At 32.5% G+C, this 17,995-nt stretch overlaps 1 protein-coding gene across 1 annotated transcript in view; it reads left to right on the top strand.

Moving 5' to 3' along the window:
* Window positions 1-826: 826 nt before the first annotated feature.
* LOC127849779 (uncharacterized) overlaps window positions 827-17,995 on the top strand; it is a 28,319-nt gene continuing 11,150 nt past the window's right edge. The window contains exon 1 of the mRNA XM_052382530.1: window positions 827-880. Within this exon, the coding sequence (XP_052238490.1) occupies window positions 827-880 (54 nt within the window). The remainder of the gene's footprint in view (window positions 881-17,995) is intronic.

Genomic DNA, 17,995 nt, shown 5'->3' on the forward strand with positions numbered 1-17,995 from the left:
ACCTATGTAGCAAATCGTGTCAAAATGATAAGAAGTTTCAGTCAGCCTAACCTGAATTATTTACCCTCTGGTATGAACCCTGCAGATGTAGGTAGTAGAGGTGTTAACCCTAAGCAGTTACAAAATAGTACCTGGCTCACTGGTCCAGACTTTTTTTAGCAATCCTTTAGTGCCCATTCCAGAATTCTTTCCTGTGGTTAGTCCCGAACAGGACAATGAGATACGCCTGTTGTGACTGTTCTTGCCTCCAGTGTCAAACTGAGAAAACCCTTGGTAGCCAAAGGTTCGAGAAGTTTTCATCTTGGTCTAGTAAAGTGTCAGCCATCTCACTCCTTAGGCATAGGATTATCTTTTATACTGACAACCAGCGGTCTGATTGTCAAGGTAACAATAGTTGCTCCCTTACCAAAACCCTGATTTCAGCTGCAATCAGAAATTATGATCTTTAAGATTGTTCAAGGTGAATGTTACAAGAAAGAGGTCAGTTGCTTGAAAGGTCAACGCGAGGTTTCAAGAGATTCGTCCATTTTACTCCTTGATCCCTTTCTAGATGAAAGTGGTCTTTTGCGTGTAGGTGGTCGTTTGAGTAGTGAGTGATCTTAATCATAATCATAAACACCCAATTATTGTCCCGGGTAAACATCATATAGCCAAACTCCTTGTTAGACACTTCCATGGTCTTGTCCAACATCAAGGCCGCCAGTTTACCGAGGGCGCCATCCGTGATTCAGGTTATTGGATCACGGGTGGCAAGCGGTTAATAACATCCATTATAATCAATTGTGTTACATGTAAGAGGTGACGTGGGAGATTTTAGGAGCAGAAAATGTCTGATCTCCCGCAGGATGTAGGAGTAGAGAGTAGATGTGTTCGGGCCATGGTCTGTTGTTTCAAGACGCACTAGAGGTGGTCAAGCTTCGTCAAAACGTTGGACAGTCTTATTTACATGTTTGACTGTAAGGGCAATTCATATTGAAGTAATTGATGAGATGTCATCTTCTGCATTTGTTAATGCAGTGAGACGGTTTATTTCCATTCGGGATTAAGTTAAGCAGTTTCGTTCAGATCGTGGCACCAATTTTGTTGGCGCCACTGATCATCTCAAAGTCCAGGCGATAAATGTTGAGGTTGACAAGTCTCGGTCTTTTTTCAATCTCATAAATGTCAATGGGTTTTCAATGTTCCACATAGCTCCCATATGGGAGGTTCTTGGGAGAGAATGATTGGAGTTGCTCGCAGGATACTAGAGTCCATGTTACGGTCGGTCTCGAATCTACCTCACGATGTTTTGGTTACCCTAATGGCCGAAGTTACAGCCATTGTCAATTCAAGACCCATTGTTTCTGTACCAAGTGACCCTGATTACCCTGAAATACTAAGCCCTTCCCTATTACTTACCTCTAAAACCCCATGTGAAATGGTTACCATGGCAACCTAGATTTTAAAGACATATATAAAGCTCAGTGGCGTCGTGTTCAGTACTTGGATGAACAATTTTGGTCTAAATGGCAGAGTGAACACTTGAATACAATGCAAAAACGCAAAAAATGGAACTATGAGCAAGTTCCTCTAGATGTTGATGATGTTGGGTTGTTAAAAGACAGAGAAGTTCATAGAAACTGTTGGCCACTTGGTATTGTGTCTAGAACATTTCTTAGTGAGGATAATAAAATACGCCAAGTGGAAGTGAAAATTGTGAAGGACGATACAATTACTTATTACACAAGACCGGTGGTAGAACTTGCGGCTTGTGAAAAAGTAATAAGTACTATGGAATGTGTTATAAACACTTGAACTTTATTGACTGTCATTGTAGAACTTTATTGAGTTTAATGTGCATTTCTATGTGTTTTTGTTATATGTAAAACACAATGTTTATGTAATTAGGTTTAACACTAAGAGCGTTTTTAACAAATAATTTAGTGCCTAAAGGTAGTTAAACTCTATCTTTTGATCTGCATTAGGATTTTGTTTGAAGGGCCCCAGATAATTTTATGGTGCAGAACTCTAGATACTGTGAGGTTTTGTTTTTTATAAATGATTAATTTTTGCAGGATGTTTTATTGTAATAGTTTTCAAATCCTGTAAACACTTAAATTACTTATAAATAAGTTTGCATTTAAGTTGTTGCCCTTTAATATGTTGTGTATATAAGTTGATAGAGTGATATCTTGTATAAGTTGATAGAGTGATAACTTGCATATATATCAGACGGGGAGTATGCTGTTTCACCAAGTGGCGAGCGGCGTATCCTTGCTCTATCTTCTTTGTGGTTTTATGTGTCTTTTTTGTTGCTTTGGTGTCGTTGGTGAAGTAAGACGGATTTTACCTCGCGCGATGGGCGCCATGGTAATTTTCATCGATATCTTTTTAACCCTTTATCCCCCACATATTGTAAGTTACAGGTTTTGTATTTCATGTATTTTATATAAGCCATGCAACTATTGCTGTACAACATTTATTGGTAGTCTTTTTGCATCTGTAATTACTCTCGAACCTTTTCGCCCCCATCATTGTAATCGTACCCAATATTTTCGTCCTAAACGATTGTTATAGAAAGGTAAATTGAACTTGTTTTTATGCCTTTATGTATGTAAAACTATTCAATCAGTAGATTAAACAATATTTATGTATATTTTCAGGCTTTTACCGCATTGCCATTGGAATATCAACATAAATAAAGAAATGGCTTATGGTTATACTAGCTGTTGTCATTTTACCCTAGACAGCAGCATAGTCAGACCAGGTCATTGTTTTTGAAATTTATGACATGCATGGTCAGATAATGTTATTAAAGAAAATTATTTTTCAAACACATACAAATGTAAACATGTATCTGTAACTAATGTAGATGTAGAAGGCATTTGACTTTTTCTGCTGGTGCGTTGGTACCCAGGTGGCTCGGTTGCAATGGTTTGATGGACTGCTTGGATGTGTAGTTACATTATATACAGTATATCAAACTGTATTATTTCAAATATGTTTGCCATCTAGTATACTTAATTGTTTATATTTACAAAATGAATGTATATGAATGATAAACTTGAATGAAATCATTTAAATAATCCGCCAATCATAACAGTAATTTATACTGATAGTTATTTAATATATGTTGCTTGATACAATCATGTACGTCTTTATCAAATGAGATCATACTGCAACTTAAATGATGAATTTCAGGGATTTAAATTAAATCCAAAATGTAAGTAACTCCCATCTCTCTCCAGCAGCGAGCATACCGAAAGGTCCTGCTGTGTACCTATCCAGATCCAGATCCAAAAATAAGTATACATTCTTATGTATCATGTTGTTTAGAGGGGATGATTATCCCTTTGTTAAATCAATGTATTGGTTTACTTCTTTAATCAGTGTGTTTAAAGATATATAAACATAGCTCAAGGGTCACAGCTTCGAGCAATGCATATTTCACCCCTTGAATTTTATTCTTCTGAATATTTTAGCTAGTTCCTACATTCATAACAGTCAAATATATGCTAAGTAGTATTTGTACACATTGGTAGATTAAATTGGTACATTAAATGTTTATTTTTAATGTGTACATTAAATGTTATGTGTTAAAAAGATATAGTACAAATGTTCATGCTTTATGAATTAAGAGCCTTAGTCAAGGGGTATTTAAACATGTTAAATGGTAACATTTTCTGAAATGTAAAACTAACATATATCATGTGTTTCAAATTTGTTTGTTTAAGTATTCATAAAAAATTTATAAAGCAAAAATATCAAACACTGATATTTTTTTAATTTGTGGGCAATTATTTTGTATATTTTTTATAAGCTTCTAAAACAACCCTATGGTCAAGCTGGACGACAAAAGGGTTGAAATTTAATGTCCCTGTCCAACCCAACTAGATTGGTTTAACCTGGAAGGAAATTAGTTAAGTTATTGTTATTGAGAACATCTCTAATACTTCAGTCTCAAAAAGACACCGATCACCGCCCGATCAGCTGCCGACGTATTTGTCCGCTCAACGGGCTGGCGACCGGCCGATGATCGCACGAAAACCGGGCCAATTTGTAGCATCGGGCGGCGTCCGGATTAATTTTAAGTTTCACTTAAATTTTTACCCGACGTCGGGCCGGGAAGGAATCGAGTTGAGATCGAAACAAGATCGGACGATCTACGTACGGGTATCGCCTGGTGATCGCCCGACATCGGATTCATTCAACGTGTATCGGCAAAAGTAAAGGTATTTCCCAGAGGCATATTCTTTGGCCGGCGATCGTCTGATTGCCGGAGGGCCTCCGCACGATGCTCGACGGACGCCGAACGATGCTCGTTATGAAACACGTACAATTTATCCGACGTCGGGCGCATTTACTCCATTTACTATATTAACAACAATAGTGTATACAAACTTCTCTTAAAACCGTCATAGACGTAAATTCTGAAAATAAAAATTAATAAAACCAAAGCAAAATATGCACATATATCATACATATGATATAGCAAATTTAGCCAAGTAAGGGGCGGGGGCAGGAAAAACGACCTTTCTTTGCTGCCAATAAAACCTCGAGTGACAAAAAATGCCTCTATACACCTTTATAACGCCACTAAACCTTGCAATGCACGAGCTAATTTCCTGCTAAATCAAATCGTCAAACGTACGATCAATACCGAAAACTATAAATAGAACCAGTTAAGAAACGTTAATAATTTTATTCAATATAGGTGGAGTGTTAACAAGTTGGTTTATCCAATAATACAACCCCAACTAAGATATTTTTTAATCAAATTTAATATAAACATAGTATACATGTACATTTAGCTACAATGACAAACCATTTTCATATTACTCCTCATAGCAAAATTTGTCAAAAAATGTATCAGCACAAAGGAAAATAAAAAAACACTTGATTACATTTACTTTCTTTAAATAGAGAGTCACTTACTAGTAAGTTTAACTAACATGTGATATTTGCACTGATCCGAGAATTAAAATGTGAAAACCAGCAAACTAATATGAGTAAAAAACACTCGCTATTTTTATTTTATTTTTTCCTTTAAAACTTCGAGTTAATAAATGTTGCACTGAGTTACTAAATTAGTGTTAAAGGTATTTGACATTATTTCAGTAAAATTATTAATGCAATATTTTGTGAACTATGTTTAAAACTTTAAGGAAAGCCGCCCATGAGATGTAAAAGCAATACTATGGAGGAAAACAGCTTTTTTAGTATAAATATGTAATATATTCTCTAAAATCTAAGAATTAATTTACAAAGGGTATTTAATTTATTATTAATTTTATAACGACACATGGACTTCAAATAACAAATTTATCAGCCTCTGTTCACTATTGAAAAATCCTGACAGAATTAAATATATAATTATATTATATATTATAATTATTTGTCCACACTTTACGCACATACATTATGCCCAGTTTTCCCAGAACGCGACACAATTGTTGTCCTCATCTTAAGTTCTGGCGCGTCTAACATGTGTACAAACTTTTAAAAATTAGTAACACATTTTTTCATTCTTTAAGTCGAATTGCATACATGAGCGAGTGATATTTATTACTGTTGTTTATTGCTTACTTTTATTAAAACTGAAATTAATTACTAACTACTTTACGAATAGTATTATTGTAGTAAGTGTGCCGCCTCAAACGTAATTGGTAAATTAAATATAATACAAAAACAAAATACTACTGAAGACAGACGTAGTTGTCCGATCAATTTATTTAAAGATTTGAATTTAAGATTTACCTCAAACATGACAATTTATTATAACTCATAACAAAATACAAAAAAACGATCACATGTATCATGCAGCTGAAAAAAAAAACTTATTGAACTTGGTGGCTTTCGGTCAAGGAATTAATTTTTTTTTTAGTCAATTTCAATATCTCCACAATATCCGTTACTGTTAACGTGGTAGATATTAATAGACCCAAGGCAATACCAGTAATGATGCGAACGGTTGTCAATCGGTCATGCGTGAATAACTCCATGACACTATAATTGACAATAAGTTTTAACTTCCGGTGTAAACAGTACAGAAATAAAATGTAGACTTTATTTTTTTAACGTGTGCAATCAGTGTAGTTTGAAGAATTAAAAGTGTTATTATGTGAATAAGGACAGACTTTCAAAAATGTATGTATAAATACGTGTGAAAATAAATGAAAGCAAAGTAGTACTTTGATAAACTGTTATCTGTCTATGTAAAATACATTGGGTGGGGTATTTTTTTTTCCTAAATGGCGCTATTGTGAGCGGTTTTTAGCGGGTTTGAGCGGCTTGCGAGTACCGTTCATCCGTCACGCTCTACATGACAGATCGATCGTCACGCTTGAAGAAGCATAATTGAATAATTAAATAGTGCAAGCAGCTCGATATAGGCTGCAATATCTACCGTTAGTTGTAAACCCCAATTTTTCACGCCTAAAAAGGCGCTCAATTCAGTGCAAATGAATAAAGGCAAGCGGTCATTATCGTCTACAGCAAGTGAAGCATCTACGAATACAAGCTTGCTGGAGACATCAGTTTTTGAGAAAAGCGAGCTCTCGGCCAAAAGTAGTTACAAAACCAAAAGTGCTAAAGGAAAATCAAAACCGGACCCCAAAAAAAAAAAACCATGTCAACTTTCGTCACCAACACGAAAAACGAAAATCGCGATTCAAGTGAATTAACAATAGACAAACGTCTTGAAGAAATTAGTAACAAACTATCAAACGTCCTTACCAAAGATGACTCAACATTTATAAAAGACATTATTAAAGAAACCGTGGAACAGCTTAAAGAGAAACTTCTAGGTAACGTCATCCGACGTATAGAAATTCTAGAAAATGACGTTTTCGAGCAGAACGAGAAATTGAGCAGCTTAAAAAGGAAAGCGAATCAAAAAGCAAACAGATTGAAGATCTAAAATCGCAAAACGCAGCTTTAGGGAAACAAACAGCCCTGTGACACACTTAACCACGAAGAATTCGCAAACAACACTGAACAGTATAGCCGGCGGAATAACATCAGAATAGCCGGTGTTCCACAGGACCAGGACCGTCAATCCTCCATGTTTGTGACACAAAAATCGTCGAGCTAGTAAACTCGCATTTGAGAATCCCAATTCAGCCTTATGACATAGACATAGCGCACAGGCTCGGAAAGTTCAGACCCAACTCAAATCGGCCTGTAATTTGTAAGGTTCGTGAGGAGACAGACAAAAATTGATATACTACAAAAGGCAAAATTATTCAAAGGGTCTGGAATTTATGTAAATGAAGACCTTACGAAATTAAATGCAGAGGTGTTGGCATCCGTGCGACTAAAGCAGCCTGACACCGTTGAAAAGTCGTGGTCGTTCGAAGGGAAAATATTTGCGTTGTTTAAAGGAAATCAAAATGCAACGCAAATAAACACTCAGAGTTCAAAAACTGGTTGGAAAAGCCTTGGCCCAAAAAAAAAACTGTACTCCGACTGTGTTGAAAACCCCGATGGTCAAAGATCCAGGGTACCATCAAACCGTAAATAATTTGTAGAAACTGTGCATCTTGTTTATTTTATTTTTTTCTCTATCACAATGCGTGTATCAACCGATTAAACAATGTGTATATATGTCCATGTAAGAAGTATGCTCCCATGATGTCTTTCAGAAATTATTACTAATTATTGCGTGTAAATTAACAGATGTATTTAGCAAATAATATATCATATACAATAATTTACAATAAAAATATAATATACAATAATATACAATAACGTTAAATATTGTAAAATAAACATTAAACAAATGGAGTATACTCCTACGATGTCTTTCAGAAATTAGTACCAATCTATCGGGTAAAATTTAGCATGTAATTTAAATAATATACAATAATGTTTAAATATAATATCGATACATAACATACTGTGTCTTTCATTCCAAGTATAGCTACCTATCATGCTACGCACGTGCTTAAGAGCTTTCCTCTGCTAACACAGTTACGCCCCTTTCTAACAAAAAAAATCATGAATACATGCAAATAAAGTTTCACTTAAAGGCCTTAATATTTAACGTTTATGACATCTTTGTTGGCAAAATACTATTCACTTACAGAGATTTGTTTTATCTTGATGTTGACTTATGTTTTGATCTTCGTATACCAGGCTCTGAGTTGTTGTTTTTTAATTCGGATCAGTGGGAATATTACCTGTCTATTTTACTTTTCTCTTGTCAAAGTAGTCAAAACAAAACTTTACCTCAGTCATTTAAATAAGAATTATAGTATAGAAATAATATTATAGTTAAAGATGCTGAACCAACATGAACTGATTATCCATATTACTTCTGATATTCCTCGTAACTAATTAAAAATAAAAGTGAGTTTTTATGTTAAGAATGTTCAAATAATTCCCAAAATATGTTCATAGTTGTAGATTATATTGTCACAGAAAATTAACAAAATAATGTATAAAATAAACTTGATATGTGTTTTATAAATTGCCTGTTTTTTTTTACATATACTGAGTGTTCTTGACAACACTTTGATATCCTAATATTGTCATTTATGCATATGATATTGTTTTTTGTGGGCTTACTCTCTGTATGTATATATGCTTGTGTTCAAGTTGTTTGTATATAATAAACCTGATGTGTGTTTTTATAAATTTCCTGTTTTGACATATCATGCCGAGTGTTCTTGACAACACTTTGATATCCTAGTAATGTCCTGTATGCATGTGTCTGTTGTTTTATGTGTGCTAACTCTCTTTTGTGTATATGCTTGTGTTCATGTGTTTTTCATGTCCCCCACTATAGTAGTGAGGGGACATATTGTTTTTTGCCCTGTCTGTTGGTTGGTCTGTTGGTTGGTTGGTTGATCTGTTGGTTGGTTTGCGCCAACTTAACATTTGCAATAACTTTTGCTATATTGAAGATAGCAACTTCGTATTTGGCATGCATGTGTATCTTATGAAGCTGCACTTTTTGAGTGGTGAAAGGTCAAGGCTAAGGTCATCCTTCATGGTCAGAGGTCAAATATATGTGGCCCAAATCGCTTATTTTATGAATACTTATGCAATATTGAAGAGAGCAACTTGATATTTGGCATGCATGTGTATCTCATGGAGCTGCACATTTCGAGTGGTGAAAGGTCAAGGCCAAGGTCATCCTTCAAGGTCAGAAGTCAAATTTATGTGGCCCAAATTGCTTATTTTATGAAAACTTCTGCAATATTGAAGCTAGCAATTTTATTTTTGAAATGCGTGTGTATCTCAAGGAGCTGCACATTTTGAGTGGTGAAGGGTCAAGGTCAAGGCCATCCTTTAAGGTCAAACGTCATATAGGGAGACATTGCGTTTCACAAACACATCTTGTTTTTTTCTGAAATTGAATATGCAAACGAATTTGACATTATGATCTTAATTGATATCCTTACAAAATCCTTTATGCACATGATGTATTTTTGTGCAAACTTTATGTTATTTATATGCATGCGTTTGTGTGTCTGTTTGCTGAAACTGAGTATACAAACAAATTTAATGATCTTATTTTCATTGATTTCCTTACAGAAACCTTTATGCACAATTGTGTTTTTGTTTATTTCAAACTCTCTGTTTATGTATACACACTTGCTCATGTAATTATTTGCTCTAAATGAATATGCAAACAAAGTTGATGATCAGATTTTCATCAAAGCAGTTACTGTTTGAAGTCAGGATTATATCATTTGTTACTCATGTAATTAGACAATAAGTTTCCCATAATGAAAGTGCTATTTTAAGGTCTTTATGTGTATGTGTGTGTGTAAAATAACAATATTTATTAATATAAAACTGTTTATTGTAAATCCTTATTTCAATACCAAGTCATTCAGTGTCCCCTTTGAAAAATAATGTATGCACTTAGATACCTTCACACACAAAAAGATTTCATTTAAGGGTTTACTGTGATAAATACTAAAGTTTGAAGGTATTGGAAGTGGTAAAGCTAAGATCATCTCTTATATTTTCATTTAACACTATTCAACTTCTGTCATCATTTTTCTATACAATTGCTTCATTTTCGTTTTTCACATGAAGCTTTTTTAAAGTGTTCTATGAAAGTGAGATGCTATATTAAATTTCACTGTATGATTCAACATTATTGGCCAGAGTATTCAATCCTTTTTCTAAAGTATACTAGCTACACATTTAGTAAAGAAACGTCTTTCTTGTGAAATTATTGATTTCCCCTGAAAGTTTATATTAATAAAAATTACATCAAACACCAGAAATAATAAATGGCTTATACAATTCATATAGGAAATAAAAGTAGCATGGTTGTCACACTTAGGCTTTGTCAGGAGAATGTATATCATTATGTTTCTCACAAAAACTAATTCAGGCATTTATAAAAATAAATTTATGCAAAATAATCAATAGTATCTACATTGTTTACTTGCAATTTAACGCTTTCAGTATAAGACCTTAATCCACATGTAAACAACCATCTCTATAGAAAGCAAAAACCTATTTTATTATAAATTTTATGCTTATGATTATGTTTATCCTATGTTTGCCTGATTTTAATTGTTTCTCTAAAAACTATTTACCAGCTTCTTGATAAAAACTGCTGTTGAATATGACTATAATCCTTGATGTCGTATATGTCATTGTCCAATGCATATAACCAACTTGTGTTTAACCAGATTCATTTATCATATTATAAAAATATATTGTTACAACATATGAGTATTACTATGTAATTGTTGTGTGCTTATGATTATGTTTATCCTATGTTTGCCTGATTTTAATTGTTTCTCTAAAAACTATTTACCAGCTTCTTGATAAAACTGCTGTTGAATATGACTATAATCCTTGATGTCGTATATGTCATTGTCCAATGCATATAACCAACTTTTGTTTAACCAGATTCATTTATCATATTATAAAAATATATTGTTACAACATATGAGTATTACTATGTAATTGTTGTGTGCACATGACATGTAAAACGACCTCGCTTATAAACTCTTAAATATTATTCAAGTACCCTTTAAAAAATAAAATAATTCAAATGTTAACTGATTAACTTTTAACATCTACTTCTAAATATTTTAAGAAATTATACAATAGCTAAGCAATAAAACATTAATATTCGGATATGAAATGTCCTATGTTAACTTTACACTGAATCGCATATGTTCTGTTTATTCTTTATTATTAATTATATCTATTTCATTTTTGTGTATTTACAGTGTACGGAAGTGCGCTTTTTGTGTCTCTATTTGAGACTAGTTGTTTATTGTTTTTTTCTCTCTCACTTTTGTCATTATTTTTCATACTTCTTCATTTCTATGGAACATTTATCTTCATGTTTCCATATTTTTGTTTTCTTTTTCTGCTTGTATGTATGTACATCTTATGTCTTATAATGGAAAGCAACTGGACATATTTAAAAATAGAAACTAACTGGACAATCACACACAAACCAATCACACACAAACTATCATTTAGATCACCCTCCACCTCTTTAATGATTAAAATATGTACTTTGAATGTAAAAGGGCTTAATAACACAAATAAACGAATAAAAATATTGAAATGGTTAGACGAAAAAAAATATAGTGTATGCCTACTACAAGAATGTCACTTGACACATACTCTAGCACAAACCTTAAAAGATGAATGGGACGGAGACATCTATCTCAGTGGACAACATAATAATAAACAAGGCATTGCCGTTCTAATTAAAAACAATATAGGGATCACAGTCGAATCTTTTAACGAAATAATAATTGGCAGACTAGCAAGTATAGATATCAAAATACATGAAACACAATTAACATTAATCAACATCTATGGTCCTAACATAGATGATTCCACATTTTACGAAACATTACAATCCTTTATAATTAATAACCAAGATAAAAACATTATAATCGGTGGTGATTTCAATACTGTCCTGAACCCATTAATAGATAAAAAGAAAGGAAACCTTTATACCCATCCTAAAAATAGAATCATTTTAAATAACATAATTGAAAACTACAATATGATAGACATCTGGCGCACAGTATATCCAAATGAAAGCAAATTCACCTGGCACTCAAACACAAAACCAACAATATTTTGTAGATTAGACTATTTTTTAATTTCTGAGTCTCTTTGCAACATTATTGACACATGTAACATAAAACCAGGATTTATGACTGACCACTCTCTAGTTGAACTTAAACTGCACAATATACAACCTGAAAGAGGCCCAGGATACTTTAAAATTAACAACAGCATCTTATTAGATACACAATATCAAACACAAATAAAACAGGAAATATTGAATACAGTTCAAAATAATAAAGATGCAAACCCAAACACCTTATGGGAAGTAATTAAAGGAAATATACGTAATACAACAATTAGATACACATCATTTAAACAAAAAGAAACACATAAACTTGAAACTGAAACCATCAAAACCATTGAAACACTTGAAAAACAATTGCATCAAACAAACACAAATGATACCACCGACATTGAAAATGAAATAACTTTAAAAAAACAAATATTAGATGGAATCTATCATACACAACTCAATGGAATACTACTAAGAGCGCGTGCACAGCATGTTGAACACAATGAAAAAAACACAAAATACTTCGCAAACATTGAAAAACGTAGAAGTGAACAAAAAACTGTACACAAATTAGTAGTCAATGGCAAAGATATAACAAACAGAACTGAAATACTAGAAGAGCAGCGTTTATTTTTCGAAACCCTCTATAAACGAAAAAATGTTGAAAATAACACCCTTTTTAAAAATACACAACACGCTTTAAATCAAGAAGAAAAACTATTGTGTGACGGATTACTAAATGAATATGAATGTGGATTAGCACTAAAAGAAATGCAAAATAACAAAGTCCAGGTTCTGATGGTATCACCATTGAGTTTTATAAAATATTTTGGAATGATATCAAAACACATTTAATTAATTCACTAAACTATTCATATAATAATGAAAACTTAACTACGCTTCAAAAACAAGGTATAATATCACTCATTCCAAAACCTGGAAAAAACTTAGAATCCTTATCGAACTGGCGCCCAATTAGTTTACTAAACAATGATTATAAAATTGCAACTAAAAGTATAGCAAACAGAGTTAAAAAGATATTACCATCAATCATTTCAAAATCTCAATCTGGTTTCATAAAAGGACGTTACATTGGTGAAAACGTTCGTCTTATCCAAGAATGCATAAACTATTTCAACAATTCAAATAATCCTGGTCTAATATTCTTTGCAGACTTTGAAAAGGCATTCGATTCGCTTGATCACTCATTTATGTTCTCTTGCTTAGAAAATATGAACTTTGGTGAAAGTCTCATTCAATGGGTCAAACTATTCTATACCGATATTAACAGTATAATCATTAACAATGGCTTCTTTTCAAACAGTTTTAACATCGAACGAGGGGTTCGACAAGGATGTCCACTCTCATCATCGCTATTTATTATTTGCATCGAGTATCTATCACATCACATTCAATCAAATAAAAACATAAAAGGCATATCACTAGAACCTGACGAAGAAATCAAACAGTCCCTATTTGCTGACGATGCAACTTATTTTTTAAACGACAATTACGATTCTTTCCATAACCTAATAGAGTCGCTAACCCTTTACGGAATGACATCAGGTCTTAAACTAAACAAAAGTAAATGTACTGTGCTACGAGTAGGTAAATTAAAACAAAGTAATGTCCAATATAAAAAAGAAATGAAATTTAATTGGACATCCGATGAAGCCACAACGTTAGGAATTACTTTCACAAATAATGAAAAGGATACAGTTCTTAAAAACATACTTCCTAAATTACAGAATTTTAAAAACTGCTTAAAATCATGGCATCACCGTAAACTTACACTAATCGGAAAAAACACAGTATTAAAAACGTTTGCACTTCCTAAATTAATTTATGTATTAACAGTTCTCCCAAATCCACCAAATGAGGTTATTAACGATATAAAATCAGCAATATTTAATTTCATATGGGACGGTAAGCCTGACAAAATAAAACGAACTCAGTTAATTCAATCCGTAGAAAATGGAGGTATCCAATTAACGAACATTGACTCATTCTTGAAGGCTATCAAATGCAGCTGGGTCAAAAGATACCTAGATAATACCAATACGAGTAAATGGAAATTATTGTACCAGAAAATCCTAAAAAAATATGGTGACTCCTTACTCTTTGAATGTAACATCAGCAATACTATCTTACATGAAATTGCAAACGAAAACATATTTCTGTCTGATGTTCTATCAGCATGGAGTGATGTCACTCATAACCTAGAAACCAAAACCAGCAGTAAAACTATTTTATGGAACAATAAAGACATAACTTCAAACAATAAGACGTTTTTCTATAAATATTGGTTTGAACGAAGCATTAAATATGTCGACCAATTATATGACTTCAGAATTAAGGATTTTTACTCATTTGATGATATATGCTACATATACGGAATACCTTCAAATAATTTCCTGAAGTATTACACACTAATCAAAAGCATACCCATACATATTAAATCTGAAATCAATACAAATAATACACCATGTACCCAAACAAAATTCGTAGAAAACATACTTGGAAGAAAAAACAAAAATAAAATATTTTACACACTACAAATTAAAAACCCTACAGAAAACTCCAAAACCCAAAATAAATGGCAAGTCCTTTTCAGAGAACATGAACTTAATTGGAAACACATATTTACCATGCCATATAAAGCAACTGTTGAAAGCACACTGAGAAATTTTCAATATAAATACATCCATAGAATTATAGCTACAAATAAATATCTCTTTAAATGCAAATTATCTAATTCAAATCTGTGTGACTTCTGCAGTGAAAACATCGAAACTATAGAACATCTTTTTTGGGAGTGCAAACACATCCAGCCTATTTGGAATCAATTAGCAATTTTTCTTGAACAACAGCAACTAAACGTTAAACTATCTTTCTTAAATGTAAGTTTCGGAATTAACTCATTGAAATCAATAGACTGTAATAATATTGTTAATTTTATTCTTATAATGATGAAATATTTTATCTTTATTATGAAGTACAAAAAACAAGTACCAAATTTTAATTGTTTTGTCCATAGTCTTAAACTAAAAATCCAGATTGAGAAAGAAATAGCCCTCAGTAATGACAGATTACAAATCTTTGAACAAAAATGGAATCGGATTAAATTCTCATAATGTTTGTCCACTTATATACATTTCACTCTTATGTTAGTTTATCTTTCTGAAATATATATATATATATATAGATATTTCAATCTTATAAGATCATTGTGAATGTACAACAAAACACACAAGTCCAGTATGCTTTCTTCCGACTCTATACAACTCATCATTTTCATAACTATTCTTCTGTTGTTCTTTCCTTTTCTCTTTGAAAGAAATATATACATATTAGCATATCTTGTATAACATGTCTGAATTTATTGCTTTGTACAATCACTATACTATGCTGTATGATCATATACATGTATACATTGTATGTATAATATTGAATAAAAAAAAAAAAAAATAATTGACAATATCAGTGGTTTATATAGATGATACCGATAGAAATTGTCAAAACCTAAGGCGAATTACTGAATGGTGTAATGCATTTATCCTGGGAAAAGTTAAGAATTTACGAAAATAGAACGAGGCTCGTCCCATTAAAGCAGTCAACAAATTCTCATGTTCATTACCAACAAAACACATAAATACTTTTCTTTTTCGTGCCATGTTCATGATGTAGAGATGCATTAATGATATCAAATTAAATGAACAAATATAGCCATAATTACCGAATCACGACTCGAAATTCACTTTCCACTGTATCACAATTTACGCATCATAGTATTCTATATGCAATACCGCAGTATAATTATTGATATGAGATATTTTCCTTATTGCTTTTGAAAATACCATCATTAACTTGTATGTTATGTCTTTCATAACATACATGTAAATGATGGTATTTTCAAAGGCAATTTTGACTCTTCTGTTTGTATGATACATGAAAGCTTTCTAACATCATTGATAAGGAAAATATCTCATATCCATAATTATACTGCGATATTACATATAGAATACTATGATGCATAAATAGTGAAACATATGCACGTTCATAGTTCAACCTATACTTTATTATAATCTATTAACGTCCATGATATTTCGATTTGAATGTTATGGAACGTTGTGATAGTAAACTATATGCAGTTTTTAAAGCTCATAACGATAGTACATATGATGTAAGTTCATAGTGAATGTTGTGCTACTTTAGTTTGTAAATAAAACTACCTATACACAGTCTTTAGTGCGGATATGATGCGCAATTTAGAACTTATTTCAAGACGTAAATTCAGTATTTTCAGGCGTTTTTTCCGAAAATCCAAATTGATTACAAAGTGCGGATTCATGACAGATGTACACTTCCTAGTGTTCAACGTTAGTTCATAGAGCACATTGTTTTTTATTATAATTCTTGTTCTGCTAAGAATTGCACAGTGGTTAGTTTGTATTACATAAAGTACATACAATATTGGTTCATACTGTTCACAGGGCGTACTGTGTTTGCTAAATCCACAATAATTAAGTAATGTCCTGCCATGCAGTGTACATATTTACAGCTTTTAAGAGGATGTGTTTAATCAATATTAGGTGAATATATGTAAGAATGTAAATGACAATTTCCTTTACTGTATCAGAGATTAGTTATGTTTCGCCAATATCCGTATGTTTCTGTTTTTACAGACATTTTCGCGCCATTCAAGGTTAAATTGGTTAAACAGTGTTCGAAACTATGCCTGGAACTGTCGTAGTTGATCAGGAATAAAAAAAGAATGGCCGTGAATTACAGTACATGTGTTATATTTCATGTCTGTTAATCAAACCCGAAATCCTGATCTGTAGTATCGCGCTAGAGAAGGCATGTGCGCTTATTAGTTGCACGTGCATATGAAAAGATAAGGGAACATGTGGACGTATCCTTTAAGCATATAACATCAAACTCTAAGAGCACATAACGTGAGACGCCTGAAGTTCTTGATTCTGTCATGTTTTGCAATACTTTTAGTATACAAAAACATGTGAATTGTGTAACGATCTCCACTTTTTAAAACCTTTGCATACGTCATACTTGCACAATTTGTGTAACCTAAATCTTAAACACATGCCGGGCCTCTATCATGTGCTACTTTTTGAATGTCCGATAATTTAATGGTTGAAAGGGAACGATAAAATATGGCAAAATGACCACCTTCATTACTTCGGATAATATAGTGAGTACCCCCGAGCTAAGGTCGGGGTTGCTATATCTTGGGAACCTTTAACCCGTTTTTATCACTCTTGGCCGAGACGTGACACCACAACCATGAAGGCTACTTTGGCAATTTTGGGACTCGCACTGTTCGGACTTCCGGAAAATCTTGCTGCACGAGGTAAGGCGCCGTTTCTTGTTCATTTATATAAAGCGATATGCTGAAGTTTCATCGTAATCGAGTTTAGGAGTTTATTGTAACAAAACATGGATATGAAAAATTAAATTAAAATAAATATATTTTAAATTTAATTTTCTACACTTGATTGGCATATTCAAAATTTTACAGAATAGTAGTTTTAATTGCGCGTTTTAAATAGTTTAATTTAATTTATATGCGGGCACATTTACTTGGGATAATACAAGGGAGAAATGAGAAAATAAACCGTATGAAACACAATAAACATAATAAGACATTTGATACAAACATAGGTATATGTAAATATACGCAATTACATCGATTTCTCGCTTTTATCAATGACAGACCACGAAAAAAGGCAACCGTACATATTCTGTTGCCGAAAAAAGACATACAAATCTTTGATTTTATTTATGTTATATTGACAGGTTAGTTTTTGAAAGGTGACTATAATTCTATTGAAACGAAATTCAGGTCAACTTCGATTGTGTTTTACACCATTTAACAGAAGTATACAATTTTTTACTTTTTTATTAAAATTT

The sequence above is a fragment of the Dreissena polymorpha genome, chromosome 11 (genome assembly GCF_020536995.1).
Source record: "Dreissena polymorpha isolate Duluth1 chromosome 11, UMN_Dpol_1.0, whole genome shotgun sequence".
Classification (NCBI taxonomy): Eukaryota; Metazoa; Mollusca; class Bivalvia; order Myida; family Dreissenidae; genus Dreissena; species Dreissena polymorpha.